General features: G+C 42.7%; 1 protein-coding gene across 3 annotated transcripts in view; it reads left to right on the top strand.

The window, feature by feature from the left end:
- The window catches only part of WDPCP (WD repeat containing planar cell polarity effector), a 357770-nt gene that overhangs the window by 52177 nt on the left and 279681 nt on the right, over positions 1 to 25912 (top strand). For 2 of the 3 annotated variants that reach the window (XM_077282497.1, XM_077282498.1), the window contains exons 5-6: positions 11257 to 11327; positions 11573 to 11632. In XM_077282497.1, the coding sequence (XP_077138612.1) occupies positions 11257 to 11327; positions 11573 to 11632 (131 nt within the window). Of the gene's footprint in view, positions 1 to 8832; positions 9013 to 11256; positions 11328 to 11572; positions 11633 to 25912 lie in introns of all 3 variants that reach the window. The other variant, XM_077282499.1, reaches the window with a different exon arrangement.

The following is a 25912-nucleotide window of genomic DNA, read 5'->3' as shown; positions in this document are numbered from 1 at the left end:
GCTGTTAATAGGCTGGGAAGCTTCATGGATATTGGCCTCTTCTCAGAATAATACCAGCCCCCAGCTGTCTACTTTCCCTCAGCTGGTAAGGGTAGCCAGGGCCCCAGGCTGTTCAGACACTGTGGGCCCCCTGGTCATGCGACGGGGTCATCATATACCTGAACCAGATTATTCCAGAAAAATAGTTGCTGTGTGAAACTATAACCTGTCAAACATCCATTGATCTAGTCAATTTACCCTTCAGTTATTAAGAAAAAAAAAACAAAAACAAAAAAACAACACAATACTATCACCATAAGTGCCAGTATTCACAGGAGATCTACACTTAGTATGCAGTGTCTGTGTAGAGGTAATACAGTGATCACTGGTGACATTATACACAGGAGCTCTGTATATAGTGTATAGTGTCAGTGTATAGGTAACACTGACTCACCAGTGACGTCTCTAGGTGAAGTCCTTCATCTTTCATCCAGCACAGACCGCCATCACTTCATCCAGCCAGGACTCGTCTCTGCAGCAAATAACACAGTTATCTCGAGCTCCGCTTGCAGAACACATTACTTAGTTTTTCCCAACTTCTACATTACACCACATGAAGAAAAAGAAGCAACATAGTGTCACTCTACACAGTAACAGGACCGCCCCCCCATTTAAAACAGTGTCCTCAAAAAATAAAATAAATACATCACTGCAGTAAAAATATCCCTTAATTAGCCCCTATGGTAATAATAATATCCCCCATCCTGGCCCAGTGTATCTCATTCCTGGCTCCAGCCATATGTTCTCCCATCCTGCCCTCATGAGTATCCATCCAGCCCCATATGATCTCCCCATCCTGCCCCATCAGTCTCCATCGTATCCATCCTGCCCCATGATCCTGCACGATCTGTCTCCAATCCTGCATCATGTCTTTCATTCTGCCCCATGTATCCAATCATGCCCCGTATCTACATTCTGCCCCGTGTCTCCAATCCTGCCCTATCTATGTCCAGTCCTGCTCCCAGTGTGTCCAGCATCTCTGCCCCCAATGTGTCCAGCATCCCTGCCCCCAATGTGCCCAGCATCTCTGCCCCCAGTGTCCAGCATCTCTGCCCCCAGTGTCCAGCATCTCTGCCCCCAGTGTCCAGCATCTCTGCCCCCAGTGTCCAGCATCTCTGCCCCCAGTGTCCAGCATCTCTGCCCCCAGTGTCCAGCATCTCTACCCCCAGTGTCCAGCATCTCTGCCCCCAGTGTCCAGCATCTCTGCCCCCAGTGTCCAGCATCTCTGCCCCCAGTGTCCAGCATCTCTGCCCCCAGTGTCCAGCATCTCTGCCCCCAGTGTCCAGCATCTCTGCCCCCAGTGTCCAGCATCTCTGCCCCCAGTGTCCAGCATCTCTGCCCCCAGTGTCCAGCATCTCTGCCCCCAGTGTCCAGCATCTCTGCCCCCAGTGTCCAGCATCTCTGCCCCCAGTGTCCAGCATCTCTGCCCCCAGTGTCCAGCATCTCTGCCCCCAGTGTCCAGCATCTCTGCCCCCAGTGTCCAGCATCTCTGCCCCCAGTGTCCAGCATCTCTGCCCCCAGTGTCCAGCATCTCTGCCCCCAGTATGTCCAGCATCTCTGCCCCCAGTGTGTCCAGCATATTGCCCCCAGTGTGTCCAGCATATTGCCCCCAGTGTGTCCAGCATCCTGCCCCCAGTGTCCAGCATCTCTGCCCCCAGTGTCCAGCATCTCTGCCCCCAGTGTCCAGCATCTCTGCCCCCAGTGTCCAGCATCTCTGCCCCCAGTGTCCAGCATCTCTGCCCCCAGTTTCCAGCATCTCTGCCCCCAATGTGTCCAGCATCCCTGCCCCCAATGTGTTCAGCATCTCTGCCCCCAGTGTCCAGCATCTCTGGCCCCAGTGTCCAGCATCTCTGCCCCCAGTGTCCAGCATCTCTGCCCCCAGTGTCCAGCATCTCTGCCCCCAGTGTCCAGCATCTCTGCCCCCAGTGTCCAGCATCTCTGCCCCCAGTGTCCAGCATCTCTGTCCCCAATGTCCAGCATCTCTGCCCCAATGTCCAGCATCTCTGCCCCCAATGTCCAGCATCTCTGCCCCCAATGTCCAGCATCTCTGCCCCCAGTATGTCCAGCATCTCTGCCCCCAGTATGTCCAGCATCTCTGCCCCCAGTGTCCAGCATCTCTGCCCCCAGTGTCCAGCATCTCTGCCCCCAGTGTCCAGCATCTCTGCCCCCAGTGTCCAGCATCTCTGCCCCCAGTGTCCAGCATCTCTGCCCCCAGTGTCCAGCATCTCTGCCCCCAGTGTCCAGCATCTCTGCCCCCAGTATGTCCAGCATCTCTGCCCCCAGTATGTCCAGCATCTCTGCCCCCAGTATGTCCAGCATCTCTGCCCCCAGTGTGTCCAGCATATTGCCCCCAGTGTGTCCAGCATATTGCCCCCAGTGTGTCCAGCATCCTGCCCCCAGTGTGTCCAGCATATTGCCCCCAGTGTCCAGCATTCTGGCCCAGGCCCCCCGGATTGCCGTTCGCAATAAAAAAAAAACGAGTTCTCCTCACCTGTCCGCGCTCCTTCGGCGAAGCTCCCTCCAGCAGCGCGCACTCGCCGGCGACTGACAATGACATCAGACGCCGGCGAAGTGCACGCTGCGGCTGACGTCAGCTGCCAGCCTCCAATTGGCTGGTGGCTGTTAACTATTGACGTGCGGGCGCAAGCCCGCACGTCAATAGCGTTAAACTGCCGCAGTGCCGGTAGGGGCCCGGTGAGCAGATGAGACGGGGCCCGATACGGACCCCTCTGCCCACCGGGCCCATACGCCAGTCAGGGCAGTAATGCCCTGATGGCGGTGGTCAATCTGAGCGGTAGCCCAGGTCCCCCCCACACCACTGGGCCCTGATCCCACCCATTTTCATTTAGTTTTATATTTTTTAGCTGTACATGTACAGTAAACGATACACACACAAAGCATTGCTATATATCTCACTGACATATTTCTATCCTAGATGTTCGCACTGAGAATGTACTGTACTCGGCTGATGAAATGTTGGGTTTCCCATGAGATGGGTGTGCCGTGCAATTTTTTTTTTTTTTTAATTTTTTTTTCTTCCTTTTCTTGCACCCATTGACTTGCACCGGTGAGTCTCGGCCATTTTATGCAGCCATACCACCATGCTGCAATTTTTTTTCCTCTCCTCAATTCCAGGTGAGGGAAAAACTCGCAGATGATCACTGCTTAATTTTAATAACATTGGTGCAAGTAAAATGCCATTTATTTATTTTTCCCACATTGCACTCACTGATTTTATGCGCAGATGTGAATGTACCCAGTAAATGACCGGCGACTTTCTTGCATGTAGCTAATTGGTGATCATTTAATGGTCTGGAAACCTGCTGTAAACTCCACTTCCATTACAGTGGGGATAAAGTTGTGCATGCAGTGAATTTGCTCACATCAGCTGCCTACCCCATTGAGCTTACAATCTTTTGTTCCCTGATCACCGCCATACGCACTGAATACTGAATGAAGCCATTTACCCCACATATGTTTAAGTAGTGTGTGTGGGATCTGTAGTCCTCCAACAAATAAGAATAAAATATGTAATCGATGGAATAAATCCATGACTCTGCAGGTTGTAGTATAACCAGTGAGACACCATGAGCTTTATACATTCCACCTTGGTCACTTTTTGTAATCCGGCTTCCATACAGCAATGCCAGTTTTGTTTTTTTCCAGAACTTAGTAATCCAATTTCTATGACTTTTTACTTGTTTTCTAAATAGTTGGGTATTGTTAGATCAGTGTTGGTCCCACCACTGCGAAGAGAAAGAGACCACCACCATGAGGACCTACTCCTTGCCACGGCCTGTAGAGCACTTCTCTATCTGCCTATCTTCAGTGCCACATGTTTAGAATGAAGAGATAAGGCATGTGGGTGACCTGCGGCTTCATTTATAGGGGATCTGTCACAGGTGTTTGCTCTGTAATCTGAGGACAGCATGACGTAAGGGTTAAAACACGGATTTCAGCGATGTGTCCCATGTCAGGTTGTGTGTTGTTTACTCACAATGAAGGTTTTATAACCTGGTGATTATTATTGCCTTTACTACATAGTATGTGCTTGGTAGTCCGACTCCACCCCGTCCTGTGATAAGCAGCTCACTGTCTATAGACTTTGCAGATACAGAGCCTGGTGTGGGTGGGGACAGCTTTCTCAGCTCTGCTATATCGAAGAACTCTGATTGTATCCCAATGTCTGCACCGAGTAAGTTAAATGATGCATCATTGGAATCAGGGTCTCTGCCTCTACAATATGCTGCTCTCCGATGAGGTAGTAATTCCACTGGAGAACAGAACACGAGTCAGGTGATATGGGTGAATTTTGCTCTCCCTGCACACTTCTTTGTTCTCATTCTCTGCGTTGCTCAAACTTTTAAACATAAACAGGATTGTTTAAGAATTTCTCACAAATTTCAAGTTCTTGTGTGTCATTTCTCACTGTGCCAGGCGTCCACATGGGTATAGTCTTGCGTTATATATATCAGGAATTATATTTCATGTTTTATTTGCATTTGTCAAGCGGGAAAATGTTCCTGGCAATGAAAGTTCTGATTTTTCCTTAGGCCTCTTTCACACTTCAGTTGTTTGGCGTCAGTCTAAATCCGCCATTTTCCTCAAAAAACGGATCCGTTTTTTTTTTCGACGGATCCGTTTTTTCCCCCATAGACTTGCATTAGCGACGGATTGTGACGGATGGTCGTCCGTTCCATCCGTCATGCGACGGATCCGTCAAAATTTGGCGGACGTCATCTAGACATTGACGGTCATTGCAACGTTTTTTGTCTCTGTTGAAATGACGGATCGTGACGGATCCGTCGCGTCCGTCATTCCATAGAATGGCCACCTATGGGCGACGGATCCGTCGCAACCGTTATTTCGACGGATCCGTCGCCCCAATCCGTTTTTTCAATTTTTTTCAATTGCGCATGCTCCAAAAAGTATATACAACCCCCGAGTAACGGATCCGTCAAAAAAACGGATCCGTTACATCCGTTTTTTCAACAATTGTGACGGATCCGTCGATCCGTCACTTTGTCGGAAGTGACTGACGCCAAACGACTGAAGTGTGAAAGAAGCCTTAAACTGTACTTAAAGTAGTATATTTATGGAGCAGAACCCTGTTATGATGATTTTAGGTAATGCGTGACTTAGATATAACTCTTAGCTGCATATTAAGTTTATTCGTTTTCTTCAAACCCTTCTTTCCCCAGAATGCACACTCATCATTCCAGATACATAGTCAAGAAAAGCTTTCACCTGAAGGGGTTTTCTATTAACAAGATTGTATCCCCTTTTGCTTGGTCTAGATAAATATAATATAATCAGTGATACTCGCCCTCCTCTGCTCCATGCCGCTGCGCCTGGTGTTTGTTGACTTGACTTCTGCAACCAATGATTAATGACTTCATGACTACAGCACATGTGACCTCTGCTGTCAATCACCAGTGATTGCCTGCAGTGGTTACGGGCTGTAGACATGATGTCACCTCTGCAGACCGTCAGTGAAAGGCATCACAGCAGAGGGTGAATAGCATTTTCATGGAAGATCATTTAGGGTATGTGCACACGCTGCGGATTTTGCTGCGGATCTGCAGCGGATTGGCCTCTGCGGATTCCCAGCAGTTTTCCATGAGTTTACAGGACCATGTAAACCTATGGAAAACAAAATCCGCAGTGCCCATGCTGCAGAAAAAAATGCAAGGAACGTAGCGTTGTTTATTCCGCAGCATGTGAATTCTTTGTGCGGATTCTGCAGCGGTTTACCCCTGCTCTATATTAGGAATCCGCAGGTGGAATTTGCACAAAATCCACAAAAAAATTGCGGTAAATCCACGGTAATTCCGCAGGAAATCCGCAGTGCAGATTACCTGCGGATTTACCAAAATCCGGAAAAATCCACACCACTTTCCGCAACGTGTGCACGTGGCCTTAAACTTAAACCTTTATTTGTCACCAGATTGTAAAATAAAAACTGCAGACTTTAGTAAATAGATCTTAGACCTGATGAGAAGGGTGTACTTCCCTTGAAAATCCATATGACAAAGTGTATGATCTTCCACTTAAAAGGAACCTTTTAAATATTAGGCAGGGAAACTTTCGCAAGGGGTTATACAGCTATTTTTACATGGATTTTTAAAGTAAGTATATCAGTATCATCAGGTCTAAGATCTATTTAATATTGTGTACAGCAATTATGAAATGTATTTCTTCTGCAAACTGAAAACTTTTCTCTTATATGCAACTGTAATAAAACCTGGCTTGTTCACATTTATCTACAGTCTTAAAGGTCCCTCATATCAGTGTTTAAAGGGAATGTCTGGTCATTCCACCCCCAAGTACAGTTACGTGTGTGTGTATAAGTTGTAAGAACACTAGTATATCCGTGAAATGCCAATGGAAGTGCTCTGGGAGGGGCAGAGCCTCGGCTCCATTCTCAGCCTACATTCGTCTTCCACTAGGTGATTGACATGCTGCCATAGTGCTAACTTTACTGACAGTCACCTAATAGAGGACTGAGAATGAAGCCGAGGCATTGGAAGTGCTCTGCCCTGCCCACAGCACTTCCAGCCTCATTTGCATATTATGTCTAAAGTGGATTTCTCTGCAACAGAGAAATCATTTTGTTAATTTAAAGGTATATTTTGTTAATTAAAGGTATATGTTCACTTGTGTTCTTATAAGCTACATACAAGTAACTGGTTTGGGGTAGGATAGAATGAGCTGAAACATTCCCTTTAAAGGTCAGCTTGTGATTTTACCGGGACTCGCTTGCAACCAATTATTGCTGTGTCCAAACATGTTGTGGCTGCGACAATTATTATTATTATAGCGCCATTTATTCCATGGCGCTTTTGATGTAGACATTTCTTAGATAATTTTTGTAGGGATAGATCAGCGAGAATTATACCTGGACGTGATGCCATCCACTGAAATCACCAAGGCTGTTTTCACCCCAACGTTGTGGCTTCGAAACTGCCCATCGAGTAGCTGTATCCTCGGTCAGAAAGGCAGGAACTAAAAGTCACATTAGGGTGCTAACATTCCAGAATCATATGATGCTTTACTGTAGATATAGATAAAACAATCCAAGCATCCGGATCCTCTAAAATGGATATTTATTTATGTTAGAAATATAACTAAAATAAATATATATTATAAAGAAGCAGCACTAGCTGACATTATAATGCCTGTAAGGGTGCAAAATGTTTCAGGCAATTACCAAACCTCCTGGGAGTTTAAAAAAAAAAATGAAAGCAGCACTCCATCAAGAGTTTAGGAAAACAGTGATTTAATAGCCCATTGGGGCTCAGCAACGTTTTGGTTCTGTTGCGAACCCTTCTCAAGTCTTGGAGTGCTGCTTTCATTTTAGATAGATAGAGGATATGAACACATATTATGGTGTTTTATTATGAGACTTTTTACATATCTTCAATAAAATACTCATTTTAGAGGCTTCAGATACTGGATCTGTTTTATCTGTTTCTTCCTGGACTTACATTACTACAAGATCTTAGATAAACTCCTCACTCTTGCCCACAAAGTGCTCCACACTCCAGCACCACCCTCGTCCAGTCCACCATTCTGTGCCCTCCATTCCCGTGCCCTCCATTCTGCTAATGACCTAAGATTAACATCCTCAATAATCCAAAACCTCCCACTCCCGTCTCCAAGACTTCTCACGAGCTGCACCAATTGTTTGGAATGCACTACCCAGGACTCTTCGATTAATCCCCAATACCCACAGGTGTAAGCGTGCCCTAAAACGCATTTCTTCAGACTGGCCTACTGCCTCAACATACTTATCTAATTATCCTAGTTTGGCCCATACAATTTTTCTTCAAAACCAGGACCTTCGCATCCTCTGTCCTCACACCCTTTATGCATTTACTAGTCCTCTGTTTAGGGTTAAAGTTGGAGGGATTTAATTTCTTGTCTCTACAGTAGTATTGATTATATATGCAGTCCTTGTTAATGTTAGGTGTGTGCCCAGAAGAGCATATTTACGTATTAGTTTGCTGTATGTCGCTGACATATGCCGTAGTGCTATACAGAGATAGTCACGGCGTGGGAGCAAGCCAAACTACCGGAGAAGCCTAAGACTTCACACTGTCGGACTTGAACCCAGAGCCCTCCGTATTAGTGGTGGATGACAGTGTAGGTTTTCCAGCATGGACCAGCATTCACCCTCCATCACAACATTTATGTACAAGTCCCACAACTGTTAGGACTGACCGCCATGGTGGTTCAGGACTTCATCATCACAGCTTATCCCCCTCTTAGAAATCTCCGCTTATCCACTTAGCTCGTACACCAAGGTACAGTAATTCCAGGTATCTGTAAATAATTGGGTCTTGGAAGATCATAGGTCTTATGTCGGAAAGATAAGGCACAATGGACTCCGTTGATGCAGACCATTTGACTGTACAGCTTTATTACTGCAGATTTTTCCTGACTTCTTACCAACGTTTCCAACAATATCCAGGCTAACATAAGTTTGAGAAATGATAGTCTGAACCAGATTCTGATGGCCCCAATCAAACAGAATCCGTTAGATTACACGGAGTATTTGCTGAGATAATCCAGATACAATTTATTGCAGGTTACCGGCCAGCGTTTGGCATTTAGGACCAATAAATGTGATAGTTTCATTTACAGGGGCTCTCCAGGAATAGAAAACGAGAAGGAAAGAAAATATCATTATAAATAAATTACTAAATATGTTTAATTAGTAAATCACACACTTTGTCCAGAGTGCCAATCACCATAGTACAGTAAAAAGGCCACGGTCTGCTATACTTACAGGAACCTGTCCTATTGTATGCACATGGGGAGAGACCTGTCAATCAACTGGAGAAGGGCGGGGAGCAGCGGACTGGAGACACCACCAGACTAGTCAGCGGAGACATGTAGACCCTGGGCAGCTCTTTAGGCTATGTTCTCTCTGAGACAGCGCAGCATTTCATATTAAAGCCTACTAGATGAGTGAGTGTGCTCGTTACTCGGGATTTCCGAGCATGCTCGGGTGTTCTCTGAGTATCTTGGGCGTGCGCGTAGATTATGTTTGTGTTCCCGCAGCTGCATGATTTGCAGCTGCTAGACAGCCTGAATACATGTGGGGGTTGCCGGTTAGGGAATCCCCACATGTATTCAGGCTGTCTAGCAGCTGCAAATCATGCCTGTGGTTTGGGCAGCATGAATCTAATGACCAGTTTCCTCTATGACTTTAGGAGTTTATTATTCCCAGAGAACCACTTTTAATATTCTTTTATTACCTGTGCCTCCGGTGTCACAAGACAAAGGGCAGTTGTTGTTCAAGTGTTAAAATGATTGTAAATCTTTTCTATTATTCTTGTAGCTGTTTGTCGCTATTTGTCTTGTTGGCTTCATTTACATGTCAGTTTTTCACGTAGAAGAGCTACCCGGGTTCTTCACGGATAGCACTCATACCTATAATGGTGATTGGGGCTGTTCACATGTCTGCGATTTTTCGGAGACCCAGTGCTCCACACAAAATCACAGAGACATGTCTTATATTGATCCAATTATCAGCTCAAAATCTGCAATGCAAGTCTACGGGTCCGTGAGAACATAGAACCACGCTTGGATGACATCTGAGTGCAGTCCAATTTTCACGTCCTGCTAGATAGAAGGGGAGAAACTTTTTTTCATCACATACGAGAAAGTTATGTAAATTGGACCAAAATTTTTTAAATTGGATGAGAGTAAAACGGATGTAACCCAGATGAAAAATGGAGACAATACAGATGATGCATGAGAAAGGAAGATGCGTTGTACAACGCCGGCAAAATAAATCTTTACAAGTTCAACTAAACCAGCAAATCTTAACATCTTTAAACAATCAAGTTTTTTATTGTGAATATTTCGTTACAATTAGTATTTAGAAGTGAAAGCTGAGCTCTGATTGGTTGCTATGGGCATTGTGTGCACTTTTAAGAAGTATAATCATGACATGGATTTTATGTGAAAAGTTTTTTTATTGATGCACAGATGGCAAGATTTTTTTGCCGGCAATGTACGCGAATATAAAAACAGACACGGCTTAAAGAGAAAATGTCCGCAGAATTTCTCCACCTAAACTATTTATACGCACATGTAGCACTTCGAAAGGCAAGCCCAAAAATACCTTTACTTGGCCAGTCTGGTCCTTCATTACTTGAGAAATCAGTGTTTGAATTAATATGCAAATTGATATGGTAGATCTGAAGCCTCTGTCACTCCAGCTCTATTTCCTTCTCCGTGCCGCCTCCAGCTCGACTGACTCCTCATTTGCCTAATGTCATACCATAGAAGCAGTCAGTCAAGCAGGAGGTTCTGACACTGGTTAGGGAATAGAGCTGGAGTGACAGAGGCTTCAGATCTACCATAGCTATTTACATATCAACTAAAACTCTGATTTTTTCAGTAATGGACGAACAGACTGGCCATGTAAGGCTATGTGCACACGTTCAGGAATGTCAGCAGAATTTTCCTGAACAAAACTGGACTTTTTCTGCAGGAAATCCGCTCGCGTCTTTTTCACGTGTTTTTTTTTTTTTTTTTTGCAGATTTTTCACGTTTTTTTCTGGAGCTTCCCAATACAATAATATAGTGGCAAAAACACATAAAATCCTCAAAATTAATCAACATGCTGCGTTTTTTACCACAATGCGTTTTTGTTTTTTTTTGCGGAAAAAAACGCAGCATGTGCACAAAAATTGCATAATGCATTAAAATGATGGGATGCTTAATGTAAGCGTTTATTAGCGTTTTTTCCCATGGAAAACGGCCGAAAAAACGCGAAAAATCCTGAAAGTGTGCACATAGCCTAAAGGTTTTGCTGGACTTGTATATGAAAGAGCTACATGCGCATATAAATAGTCTGCGGGGAGAAATTCTTCCAATAAATTCCCTTTAATTAGAATATGTGGATGTCATAGAAAAAAAAAAACGCTGAAAGAATTAACACGCTGCAGATTAAAAAAACGCTCCAGTGCTCAAATTCAGTCAAGAAAAAAAGCTGAAATTGTATAGCTTTTGTCAGTACTGTCTCTTTTCTGCAGAAAAAAAAAATGCAACAAAAAAGAAACGTGCTAAAATGCCACATGTGAACACAGCCTAAACATTTTTGATAGATTTCAAGTTTTAAAAATGGAATTACTGGGTAATGCCAAGTAATGCATGCAGTGCAGCAGGCTGTAATTATTATTATTATTTTTTTTTCCTAAGCTCGGGGCATCCCTTGGGTATTGAAGAACAAGCGGCCAGAAAAGCTGCGGGACAATCTGGTGGAACTTGAGGTAGGTTTTTGAGAAAGTTACAAGAATGGCAACAAACAATCCTCCTTTCAATCACCTTTCAGCAGCTTTAATTTTCATAAAGGATCAGGCATCGGGGTGATGATAACTGCGCTTTTGTCTGGAGAACTGCTCGAAAACAGTTGCATCTTTGTTTATGTGGCTGCTCGGAACGGCGAGGCGCTTTAACCAGCGGTCACAGTGTACACAGCCCACTCTCCTGCTCACTGTCTTCTCTTGTCCTCCAGGAGCTGATGCAGAGCAGTGAGTGTGTGCTCAGCAAATGGAAGAACAAATACGTCTGCCAGGTAAAATGTTGTGACATGCCCTTCCTCTACTCACTCAATGGAGCTGAACGCTTATTCAGCGAGGGAAGTTTTTGTCTTATTATGTAAACCTGATTACAGAAAAACAGAAATATTTTGATGCAGGTTTTCCTTCCTTGTGAATTGTGATAGCGGTGCAGTGTTGGAACACTAATTCTACGAATGCCATTGGGACTACAAATCCCAGCACAACTTGGCTTGTGTTGACTTATCATATTGTGTAAAGTAAATCCTTTAGCAAATGTGTTGCAGACATGATTTTATGGCACTTACTAATATATGAGTATTTAGGGTATGTGCACACGCGGATTTTGCTGCAGATTCGCAGCAGTTTTTCCTGAGTTTACAGGACCATGTAAACCTATGGAAAACAAAATCCGCAGTGCACATGCTGCGGAAAAAAAACGCAAGGAAACGTAGCGTTGTTTATTCCGCAGCATGTCAATTCTTTGTGCAGATTCCGCAGCGGTTTACACCTGCTCCATAATAGGAATCCGCATAAAATCCGCGGTAAATCCGCAGGTAAAACGCAGTGCGGATTTCTCAAAACAGGTGCAGAAAAATCCGCCGGGGTTCCATCTACGTGTGCACATACCCTAAAGGTTCTCCTCCTCCCTCACTGACTGCACAGCCTTCCATATCATGGCTGCTGGTGGAGGAACATGTGACCAGACCCTCCTCCAATTGAAAGACAGCTTTTCCATGTAATGTTTTACTATTGGAGGAGACTGATGGGCAGGTCTGGTCACATGCTCCTCCATCAGCAGCCATACTGACTACAGGAGAGCTGTACCCTCTGTGAGGATGGAGGAGAACCTGTGTTGGTAAGGGCCTAAAAATAAATTTCCCAACATATCTGTTAAACAACAGATTAAGTCTTCAAAGTGTTTACGCCAGAAAACTAGCATAAAATACTTTAAAAAGTCACACAATTTTGACACAACCCCAAGATGTCCAACATTTCACAACTTTCACACCAGTTTCGGGCAATTCTGCCAAAATGGGCAGAGCTGGGGAGCGGCCTGGGCAGTAATAATAATAATAATAATCTTTATTTTTATATAGCGCTAACATATTCCGCAGCGCTTTACAGTTTGCACACATTATCATCGCTGTCCCCGATGGGGCTCACAATCTAAATTCCAGTACATAGAATAAAGTAATCACTGCACTCGTATCATGAAAGTTGCTTATACCAAAAATTTATTCAGATAGGAATTGTGGTGAAGCGATGGGCAAAGAAACGTTTCGGCCAACCCGTGGCCTTGATCACAATATCGCTGTAATAAACGGGGAAAAACAAACAAAAATTCAAAACCAGACAAATATACATATACATATATACATTTTTACATTTTCGAATGCATGTCAAGAATAGTAGCCAGAATAAGACATAAGCCAAAATAAAGATACGTTTTGTCTAGTAAATGGAGTTCGTAACGTGCAAGGACCTAAAATCAGAGAAAATGGTTTACAGAGGCAGAACATATAGCATCGAGATCAATAAGACAAATGAACATGCCCAAGTGAAAATTGATGTTGGGGTAAGTATATTGTGAAGCTGGGGGAATTTGATAGGGGACACGATTGTATATACCTCCAAGGGATGATACAGAGTAAGATACAGTGAAAAAAATACATAGATGGCATATATATAGATGGTACCTAGGAATCAGGAAATGGAGAAACATGCAAAGATACCAAAAGTAGCTATACCCAATATCAGTCCCTCCTTTCCCAGAGTGAAGAGGCCAATGGTTGCCCAATAGTGCTAAAATGACAGTACTAGAAAGTGCCCAGGATATGTGTGTACATGGTTAGGCAGCGGTATACTGGGAAAAACATTAGGAGATATCCTAGACACTGCGAGTGAACCACGTGCTAAAAGGTTAACGTAATAACCCAACTAGCATAATCTTAGTGCTCAACTTGCCAGTGTACTGTAAATGCAGCCCCAGCTCGGAGTGGAATCATAGGGTTGAAGGGTATGGCTGTAAAGAGAGCAGTCAGGGTATAAAACGCCAAGCAAAAGGTATCACTGATTGCCAATATACGGGTGCCATGTGACAATATAACACCTGTTTTGCATATGGAGTCAGGAATAAAGATCAGACTGTATTGTCCCTGTGTGGTTTTATGTGTCCCAGAGAGAACAGGAGAGGATAGCGCTGTGAACAAGAGAATGACATAAGGCTGTAAACTAGCGCAGGGAAATGGGTAACTTATCTGAAAGTATGCTGGTGTCCACATCCGTCTCCTTTCGTTTCCTGCACATGGAGCAAACGTTGGTGGCCAAGTGGGATGAGCCGACACTATGTGTGTCAAGGCAATGTGGACACCAGCATACTTTCAGATAAGTTACCCATTTCCCTGCGCTAGTTTACAGCCTTATGTCATTCTTTTTTTCACAGCGCTATCCTCTCCTGTTCTCTCTGGGACACATAAAACCACACAGGGACAATACAGTCTGATCTTTATTCCTGACTCCATATGCAAAACAGGTGTTATATTGTCACATGGCACCCGTATATTGGCAATCAGTGATACCTTTTGCTTGGCGTTTTATACCCTGACTGCTACTCTCTTTACAGCCATACCCTTCAACCCTATGATTCCACTCCGAGCTGGGGCTGCATTTACAGTACACTGGCAAGTTGAGCACTAAGATTATGCTAGTTGGGTTATTACGTTAACCTTTTAGCATGTGGTTCACTCGCAGTGTCTAGGATATCTCCTAATGTTTTTCCCAGTATACCGCTGCCTAACCATGTACACCCATATCCTGGGCACTTTCTAGTACTGTCATTTTAGCACTATTGGGCAACCATTGGCCTCTTCACTCTGGGAAAGGAGGGACTGATATTGGGTATAGCTACTTTTGGTATCTTTGCATGTTTCTCCATTTCCTGATTCCTAGGTACCATCTATATATATGCCATCTATGTATTTTTTTCACTGTATCTTACTCTGTATCATCCCTTGGAGGTATATACAATCGTGTCCCCTATCAAATTCCCCCAGCTTCACAATATACTTACCCCAACATCAATTTTCACTTGGGCACGTTCATTTTTCTTATTGATCTCGATGCTATATGTTCTGCCTCTGTAAACCATTTTCTCTGATTTTAGGTCCTTGCACGTTACGAACTCCATTTACTAGACAAAACGTATCTTTATTTTGGCTTATGTCTTATTCTGGCTACTATTCTTGACATGCATTCGAAAATGTAAAAATGTATATATGTATATGTATATTTGTCTGGTTTTGAATTTTTGTTTGTTTTTTCCCCGTTTATTACAGCGATATTGTGATCAAGGCCACAGGTTGGCTGGAACGTTTTTTTTCCCATCGCTTCACCACAATTCCTATCTGAATAAAGTTTTGGTATAAGCAACTTTCATGATACGAGTGCAGTGATTACTTTATTCTATGATTGAGGCCGGCGTCACACTAGCGAGTTTTACGGACGTATGAGAGGTGCAGAAAATACGGATTGCATACGGTACAATGATTCTCTATGGCCCAGCTCCTATCTGCCGTATTTTACTGATCCGTATTATATGGTCTTGTACGGCCATAGAAAATCGCTAATGCAGTTGTGTTCGTGGCTGTAAAACCCCGGGGAATGAATGGAAAAATTCCCAGGCTCGAGTTCATATGAGGACATCCAGCAGTGGGCGCATCACCGCGACTCAAGGTAACTACAGGACATTCCCCTGCATTCAATTCATTCACCAAAGTTTTACAGACAGGAGCGACTGCATTAGCAGAGCTCCTGGGTGTAAAATGATTTAACCCCTTCAGATGGATTTACATCGTGGGACGTGACCTGAACGACGGAAGGTATGGGATATTGTTGTTTTTTTATTTTTCCTTTTTTACAGAACGAGGGTCTTCAGGTGGATTAAGAGTCTAATAAAATATTAAAACACCCTGTGTCTTTATTTCAGTAAAGTAATTTGTAATCATGTGTGTGTGTGTTTTATTAACCATTTCGTACTATTGGATTAATAATGGATAGGTGTCATAATTGACGCCTCTCCATTATTAACCTGGCTTAATGTCACCTTACAATAGCAAGGTAACATTAACCCTTTATTACCCCATATCCCACCGCTACACGGGAGTGGGAAGAGAGTGGCCAAGTGCCAGAATAGGCGCATCTTCCAGATGTGCCTTTTCTGGGGTGGCTGGGGGCAGATGTTTTTAGCCGGGGGGGAGGCCAATAACCATGGACCCTCTCTAGGCTATTAATATCTGCCCTCAGTCACTGGCTTTACCACTCTGGCGGAGAAAATTGCACGGGAGCCAATTTTTCCCATGATTTAACCCTTTAATTTAATAGCTAGACACACCAAATTTTACACACAGACACTTGGAACATTACTAATGAGGAATCTACTATATAATTGTCTAAGGGTACTTCCGTCTTTCTGTCTGTCTGTCTGTCCTTTCTGTCGCGGTTATTCGTTTGCTGATTGGTCTCGGCAGCTGCCTGTCATGGCTGCCGCAACCAATCAGCGACGCGAACAGTCCGGCAGAAAATCGCCGCTCCTTTCTCCCTGCACTCACTGCCCGGCGCCCGCATACACCCCTCCGGTCACCGCTCACACAGGGTTAATGCCGGTGGTAATGGACCGCGTTATGCCGCGGGTAACGCACTCCGTTACCGCTGCTATTAACCCTGTGTGACCAACTTTTTTACTATTGACGCTGCCTATGCAGCGCCAATAGTAAAAACATCTAATGTTAAAAATAAAAATAAAAAATGATTATATACTCACCTACGCCGCCTTTCCCGCTCCTCGCGATGCAACCGCCACACTCCGGTGCCACGGATCGTCTGGCAGAAGGACCTGCCATGACGTCACGGTCATGTGACCGCGATGTCATCACAAGGCCTGTGCGCCTGCGCGGACAGGACCTGCCGTGACGTCACGGTCATGTGACCGCTACACGGTCATGTGACTGCGACGTCATGCCAGGTCCTGCGCTACAAGGACCTGTCAGTCGACAGAGCTACAACGCGCCGGCGGAAGGTGAGTATATGTTTATTTTTTTATTTTTGTAACCTGTGTCATACGCTGGGCAATAAATATAATACATAGCTGGGCAATATACTATATGGGCTGTGCAATATACTACGTGGCTCTGTGCTGTATACTACGTCACTGGGCAATATACAATGTAACTGGGCAATCTACTACGTGGCTGGGCAATGTACTACGTGGCTGGGCAATCTACTACGTGGCTGGGCAATATACTATGTGGCTGGGCTATATACTACGTGGCTGTGCAATATACTACGTGGCTGTGCAATATTACGTAGTATATTGGGTACGTGGCTCTTTGCTGTATACTACGTCACTGGGCAATATACAATGTAACTTGGCAATATACTACATGGCTATACATATTCTAGAATACCCGATGCGTTAGAATCGGGCCACCATCTAGTATGTAATAAAAGAAGGGATATGAGATGGTTTACTGTATGTAAACCATGTCTCATATTTTGTCAGGTTTGTGAAGGAGATAGGAAAAGCCGGCAATTGAATTACCGGCTTTTCTGATATCTAGCGCCGTATGAAATATAAATACAGTGTATATATATATATATATATATATATATATATATGTCTCAATTACATATATATATATATATATATATATATATATATATATGTATATATATATATATATATATATATATATATAATGTAGACTGTATATATGTTTTAACGAACATTTGAGCACATAAATCCATTAGATGTCGGTTTTGCAAGCCTGCGAGAAAATATCGCAGTACGGATGCCATACGGATTACATACGGAGGATGCCATGCGGAAAATACGCTGCCACACCCTGCCTACGGATGACATACGGATCACTATTTTGGGAACATTTCTGCATATTACGGCCGTAAAAACGGACCATATTTTCATACGCTGAGTGTGGCTCCGGCCTTATGGGACTTCTGGCCCCGTTCACTGGCACCTTGAATTACAGTGGACGAGTGCTAGCTTTCCATGCTCTCTAAATTCCAGTACAGGCAGTTCATACTACCACCTGTCAAATTCATCAAAAGTGGCTTACGTCAAAAATGTTACTCCATTCCCAGACATGAACATTTCTGATGAGACCCACGCCAATGGTAAGATGCCCCAAATTCATGAAGTGTGCACCTGTAAATGAATTTGGCCCATCTTGTTCCTGCGCTCCTTCATTAAGACTGGTGAATGATGCGCCATTCTTAATGAATCAAGGCCAAAGTGACAGACACCTTTTAGGGGATTGCCTCCGAAAAGAAATTATAGTTTATACCTCGCTGTACCACTTGCCGACTGTGACTTGCCCTGCATGTACATAAGATATGGGTGGATAAACCTCTAAGGACGTGAAGAACTCACTTTGCCCAGGCAGCTACGTTCGGGATTGAATATATTACAGGGGTTATACTGTGTCACCGGTGCATTTCTCATAACTTTGTATGCTTTGAGATATTTCTTTGTTTTTCTCATTTATTAGCGGACATGTGTTAGGTTATTGTAGACTTTATGAATTATTAGAAATTAGCAAATTAATTGGTCAAGCGGCCACCTCAATAGTCCATGAACTAGAACTCAGTAAATCTCTTTATATTTGCCGGCATCCCTGCCCCCTCTTTTGATTAATAGGCCAGGAGCACATTTTTTGCATCACACCACAGCAGCGACGGTACACCATTCCATTGAATCAGTAGAGGCGCCGGGGAATCCCATCCAGCGCCTGGGTCCTACTACCATGACCGCTGGATGGACTAGGGTCCCGTGAATTGATGTGCTTATCTTTATGAATTACTACATTGAATTCATGTTCAGTTGATGGTCACTAAAGAAATTATCGGATGGCCATCTAACCCGACAGCACTAGGATCTCTTCATGTCCTACCAGATGAGCCACTTTCCAGTAGGACGTGAAAAGACTGAAACTTCAACTTGGAATTGTGATCCCGTGGCTCCCACTGTTTCACACATCTAGCAGAGTTACAGCAAAGAGGAATGAGTGCTGACTGTGTTTGCAGCCGCACAATCAACTACTTAAGCGTCTAAGTCAATAGCCACCATTGCATATAAGGAGTTTGATAGAGGGAGATTGCTTCCTCTGTCACTTCATGAGATTCCTGCAGCGCAGTCGTGGGCAGCCGATGCCTGGCAAGGCAACTGGAGCCCTAAAAATGGCTTCCTGTTCTGGCACAGATTAAAGCCTAATAGATTGTGGTGGACACATGGTTTATTAGGTAGCCTGTCAGTATAAGGCTACATTCACACATCCGTTTCTATTTCCATATCAATCTGAAATGGTCCATTTTTCTTTCAAGTGTCATCCATATTTCCTCTGTTTTGCATCCATGTTACATCTGTGTTTTTGTTTTTTTTTCTCATCTGTTTTTAAAACTGAAGCAGGTGGACTGTCTGAACTTTTAAAAATCTACTGACTGTTAGCAATGAATCAGTTAAAGCCAGATGAAACAGGGATGGAACGCTGAAATACAGTTTGTTTTATACGGATCCCCATAGACTTTCATGGCCGAGTCTGATTTACAAAACATATGAGAAGAGGACACGCTCTGAACCTCACAGACTCGTTTTTAAAACTGATGTATGAAACTGTATGGGTCCATGTGCTGTCCGAAAAAAAAATGTACAGCAAACAGATGTGTACAACTGATGTATGAATGTAGCTGCACTACATTGGGAATCTAGATTCTACACTGTACTGCTAAGTATTGCAGTTCATCATTACTGCAATCAAAGGATTGTGTGTTTTAAGTTCCCTATTGTAAAAAAAAAAGTGTTAAAAAAGTAAAACCTATTAAAAAATCTAATTTGTCAAAATGTTGTTTAAATTCAATAAAAAACAAACAGACCCCCCAAAACACATCATCTGATATCACCGTCTCTGCAACATGGTAAACGCTGCAAAAAAACAACAACAAAACATGGTGATATCCAGCATCGCTATTTTGTTCAGCTCATCTCACATACATTGGAAAAAAAAAAGTATCAAAAACACATATGAGCCCAAAATGATGTGAATAAAAATTAGATTATTTTGCAAAAAAAGATAGGGGTCTAAGAAAATGGGAACCAAGATGTTGTTTTACCGTACTGACCTGTAGAATAAAAATGCATTCTAGTTATACTGATTTATACTGATTGGTAAATCGTGTTTAAAAAGAAAAAAAAATCAAGAATTATTATTTTTTATTTTTCTCCATTCCACTTTATATAAAGTGTAATAAAAAGTGATCAGAAAATCATGTGCCTGACAATGGGACCAATGAAAACATCATCTTCACACAATAAACTTCGCTCTGAAAATTGTAAAACGTGACTCTCAGAATATGGTGACACAAAAACAAACGATTATTCTTCAATTAGTGAATTGTATAAAAGTCATAAAACAAAACTGCATAAATATGGTCTACCTATTAAATAATTCACAGGGTAATTGATTATAAGACGAGTCGTGATTAATATAATGAACATAATCAATAGTGCAGTCTTAATCAAAAACTGAGGATAAAAATTATAGAAGAAACTCCTAAAATATATAAATAAAGATAATTGGAGTGCTGACTTCAAAAATTAAACATGATTTTATTGATACAATGATAAGTAACATACTTATGCCTCTTACCCCAACCCATTATTCCCAGGGCTTCTACTGTGGATCCTATCTTTTCCTTCCTCATTAATTTTTGTGTATAAGATTGTATGTTACTTGTATCAATAAAATCATGTTTAATTTTTTTAAGTCAGCACTCCAAATATCTTTATTTATAAATATTGTCTCACCCTAATTGTGCGGATCCACAGAGTAAAGTTAGAACTTTGTGCTGCAAATCAAAAGCGTAAAATTTAAAATGTGTAAAAATAACAGCAGAATTTGTCTTTTTTTTTTTTTTTCTATTTCTTCCCATAAAGAGCTAAACAGGTTGTCCGACATTAGGTTACAAGACAGCAATCACTCCATGTCACATAGCGCGTGCTGCGATTATTCTCTGGCGCCAGGCGCAGCCAGTCATGTGACGACAAGTTTGTGATTTTCATACTTCGACTAGACTTTGTATTGAGTGAGGTTGCTCACGTCTAGTTGGCACGTGACTGCATTTATGCAAATCACATAAAGTGACTGTAGACTTGTAGCTGAAGGTCGGACAATCCCTTAGTTAGGCTTGTATGTAGCTAAAATGGTGCCACTGACAAATACAACTCATCCCGATAAAAAAATATACCAGCTTAACTTTCTTTAAATCCTTGAACACTGACTCTAGAGTACAGCTAGGAGTCAGGCATCAGAAAATTGCCATTCTCTTGTGGCGTAATAAAGGAATTTTAGACCAATTGAGGTGTCCTCATCCCTCATTTATATAATGTTCCTGTCTATATTGTTTTGTGTTATTTATTGTAGGATAATTCTAAACATTAAGTAATGTGTGAAGATACTATTTTTGGGTAATCTCATAACTCTGCCTTGTGCCTGCCGTTCCTCTGTTATTCCTCCTGGAAATATATGAATGATTTTGGGACTTAATGTTACCAGGGGGTGCCACATTGTCCGACCAGTGATTAGTGAGTGTATAGGGTCATACATTATTGGGAAAAGGACATTGGCCAAATATTTAGAGATTTCATGGAGAGATGGTGGTAGATCGGCACAACACACAGTTATAAGAAAAGTGCTGTTGTTTTATGTTTCCTGCAGTCCCATTTTCTGACGTGTCGTCCATAGATAATGATTTCTTTATTGCTCTCGATTGCTTGTTAACATCACACTTGAGGAGTTTCAAACTTTGCAGCAGTCAGTGATTCCTGGGTCTGCGGCCAATAATGGCACCGTGGGATGCAGTCTACAGTCACGTCTCCATCACATGCTCAGAGAGAAGGGGAAAAGGCCATCTTATCTCGCCGGCTGTCAGACACATCACTGCTGTTGTTGGGAAGTGTTTGTGCTGTCCACTGGTGAAAGAAGTCGCCTCTTACATTCCAGTGCGTTAGACCTTAACCGGTCTTTTTTCTGTTTATTTTCTTTTACCTACATATTTTGGCGAAGTTACAGGGGGCACAGAAAAAAATATAATCTGCAGATGTCAATGTTTTTGGTTGACCACAGCCTTATTGGAGACCGTGCATGTAATGGTCGGCCCCGAGCAGCGGACATACAGGAATACTACCCACTCCTGTACTAATCCGTGGCTCCGTTTTCATACGCCTCGCTCTGCATCTTCTCATATTTACTTATTCTTAATAATCTAAAAAAAAAAATTGGTGGTAAAATAAACGTCGTATTTACACAGGGACTGTGTCAATGTTTGCCTATGGGTACACGCTTTGTTTAAGCCAGTAGGAAGCAGACTGGGATTCTGCTGCTCCTCTAATTGGCTTCACTGAATGTCCTCTATTGTGTTAATATGGTTAATTGGAGCACTTTGCCGCCTGTCACTGACATCTAGGCTCCAATGCTTACAGTTGGTATTAGTTCCCCATGACTGTTTTCTATATAGATCACATTACTACTGAGGGAAAAATATTAATTTCCCTACAGTTTGAAAATCCCTTGATACACTGGGTCATACCTGTGTTAGAGGCTCTGTATGGTGCCTGCTTGCAGAATGCGCCAAAAAGTCAGGCAAAAAAAATGAATAGCACAAAATGCTGCCCTTTTCCAATAAAATATCCAAACATTTAACTTAAGACTAATAGACTCCATCATAGTCATTGGGGTCCACTAGACAACACTTCTATTCGTTATGTAACAGATCATTATTTACATTTTTGTTTTTCTGGTCCTGTAGCAGAAGCACCACTCCAGCTCTTCTTTTTTTCCAGCTCTGGAGTGGTGTTTATAGTTAATGTAAGGTCCTTGTCCCTGGTCTTATACTCACCTTCCAGCGTCTTCACCTTTTTTCCTGTCCCTGGTCTTATACTCACCTTCCAGCGTGTTCACCTTTTTTCCTGACCCTGGTCTTATACTCACCTTCCAGCGTCTTCACTTTTTTTCCTGTCCCTGGTCTTATACTCACCTTCCAGCATCTTCACCTTTTTTCCTGTCCCTGGTCTTATACTCACCTTCCAGCGTCTTCACCTTTTTTCCTCTCCCTGGTCTTATACTCACCTTCCAGCGTTTTCAACTTTTTTCCTGTCCCTGGTCTTATACTCACCTTCCAGCGTCTTCACCTTTTTTCCTGACCCTGGTCTTATACTCACCTTCCACCGTCTTCACCCTTTTTCCTCTCCCTGGTCTTATACTCACCTTCCAGCGTTTTCACCTTTTTTCCTGTCCCTGGTCTTATACTCACCTTCCAGCGTTTTCACCTTTTTTCCTGTCCCTGGTCTTATACTCACCTTCCAGCGTCTTCACCTTTTTTTCGGTGCCGCTCCAGTCCTGCAGCTTCATCTTGTCAGCGCAACTTCTGACTGGCCGGATACAAGAAGTTTTGGTCACAAGCACTCAATGCAAGTCTTTAAGAGCTGGAAGCCGGCTGTCATAGACTTGCATTGAAAAGTGACCTCCGGCTCGCTCCATGAAACATTGGAGAGATACGGCGGGTCACAAACTGCCAGAGACGGATGGTAGTGGCGGTGATAAAAAGTGAAGACACCGGCAGGTGAGTATAAGAGCCTTAGGGGGCAGGGGACTTAGATTTGAAGCATCACTACAGCTGGTAAAATAAAAGTGGTGTTAAGAAAACTCCATTTTGCTTCTGGGTATCTCAGTATTTCTTCCATTCTTTCACATTGGTAAATGACAGCTTTGATTAAACTCAATAATAAATCTGTCTTCAGTTAGCTCCCCCTTGTGACTGCAGCCGGCCATAATTGTATTATCTTAGACCATTGTCCCCCAACCTGTGGCTCAGCAACCAGCTATGAAGAACAGGTCTCCAGATGGTGAGTATGAGTAGCCCGGCACAAAAGAGAAGGTCTGGATGTGCATATACTCTCGGAGGACGCTGGGGTGAGAAAGAAATATCACAGCTTCCTATAGGATGATACTGTTAGTGTCTGTGCACACGTCAAGTATTTGGTGCAGAAATTTCTGCATCTCTTGGCAAAAATATCGCTGCCTAGCATAAATAATGTATTTGCAAGTCAAAAATAAGCACCATGTGCATGAGACGTAAGGATTCTTATTCACTCTGCTGGCATTAGGAAAAGCTTCAAGTTTTGTGAAAAGTTTTGAAGAAAATAAATCCAACAAACCTGCAATGTGTGCACTGACCCAAAGAGGGGGCTTGAAGCTGGATGTGATAGTGTGATGAGTTTGCTTGATACAAGAATACCTAATGAGTTTAATGTGGAAACCATAGACATAAGTATACTGCCTATATGGGATAGGGGTACGGGGCCTTGTGTATTTTCTGTACGAAATCTTTATGCTGACATCATGCCAGTAATGGTGGGCTCTGAGTGTCATTATTGGGGGGGACCGTGCCTGGCTATGACTCACGACCATCCCTCAGAGTTCAATGTGACTTTCAAGGTAAGAAAGATTGTGGAACACTGTCTTAAATTATGACTGTGAGTAGGAAAGCAGGGGATTTGGAGCTCAAACCTCAGTATAGCATGTTACCATGTGTCATAGAGTAAAATTAAAATACGTAAGACATCGTCAGGGAGGGGACATACCCCCTCCTCACATTGAACATTTGGGTTACAAGGACCTATAATTGGAGAAGAGCTAGCACTCCAGTTTCTTATTGAAGTGGCAATAATTATAGCTAGGGACAGAGAAACTAATTTAATATCCTTTTGAAGCAGAGACCTCCTGCCTTGGACAGGTGATTAAAACAGGATATCTTCTATGGGAAATATAGTAAGCTTTGAGATCTGTTTGTGCCTAGTAGGAGATGTGCAGAGGATGCCTTTGTGCTAAGGATGGAGTGTGCGTGTGTGTTTTTCAGGATAACCTACATATGTTGTATTCTAAAGTTATCCTAATATTTGAAACAATCTTTTATTTGCCAAACTGTGTTTGAAAAGGTAAAGGATTTATTCCAGAAACATACTGAAAAATGTAGAGATCTAACAGACCATTTGATTGTTCACCTGAATTACCTTTCATTTAGCACTGCAATGAGATGCTCTCCTGAGGAAGAAGCTATGTGAACTGCGAAACGCGCGAGAGAATAGTGAATAAAATACCATTTTTTTTTATCCATTTACTGGGATTGTAATTTCTACAGCAGCGCGGTTAATATCCACGTTTCCTTCTACCTGCTATTCATATCATTAGCTCAGACAGCCCCATTTAGGTGACTGCAGCAGCCTATTTGCCCTATGAATAATGGAAATTCAGCATACCTGACTTTCCTCCCCCTGACATCATGTATCGGGAGTGTTAATAGGCCCGATAATTGGGTTCAGCCGACACTATTCTAATGTGTATGAGAAACTTTACATCTGTGCGGTATATTTTTAGGACAATCGTCACACTGCCCCATACAGTTTAATGGAACTATTCACACATCTGTTTTGTTTTTTTTCTGTAAATGGATCCATGTATCCGTTGTGTTAATCTAAGTGCACTTTTTTTCCTTTTAGGCCGATGAGACTCTGCCATTCAAATTTAAGGGAATTCATCAAAAACCAATAGAAAAAATAAAAACTTCCCCTTTCAGCCATTTTTAAGTGATCCATTGCTATGTTTCAATGGAAAAAAAAGTTTAGGCAGTTCACTTATTCAGTGTGTAAAGACAGATGAGAAATAAAACAAGAAAAATGCATGCAAAATAGATGACATAAGAGAAAAGTGTCCATTTTTGACAAATATAACAACAAACATGTCCTTGGGACTGGGCCATTATATAGTGCAGGATCAGTGGAGAAGTAAATTGTGCACGATTTGTTTTTTAATCTTGTAACTTTAGTGCTCCTTCAGACACGGCCAGGAGACTGGAGGAGGGATCATTGTATGGTTTGCTTTGCATTGTAGATCCTCCGTATTTTCTTTCATTAGTTGGATCATTATATTGTGTATTCATGGAAACTGCAGCCTGATACTAACTTTTGTTTAATGATCTCTCCATAAGTGGGTTTGATCATTATTTCCCTCTTAAACAAATGTCTCTGTCCTTGTAGAAGTAAGATATCTTGTATAATAAAATCGATCATTCGTGACCAGGATTACTCGTATTTGTTTACAATGTTTGCCTTGGTGTTTGTACGTATAATCATTAGAAAACAATTAGACTGGACGGTTTCGGCGATGGCG

Source organism: Ranitomeya variabilis, chromosome 2, assembly GCF_051348905.1.
Source record: "Ranitomeya variabilis isolate aRanVar5 chromosome 2, aRanVar5.hap1, whole genome shotgun sequence".
Classification (NCBI taxonomy): domain Eukaryota; kingdom Metazoa; phylum Chordata; class Amphibia; order Anura; family Dendrobatidae; genus Ranitomeya; species Ranitomeya variabilis.
This window is presented reverse-complemented; position numbering and strand designations above follow the sequence as displayed.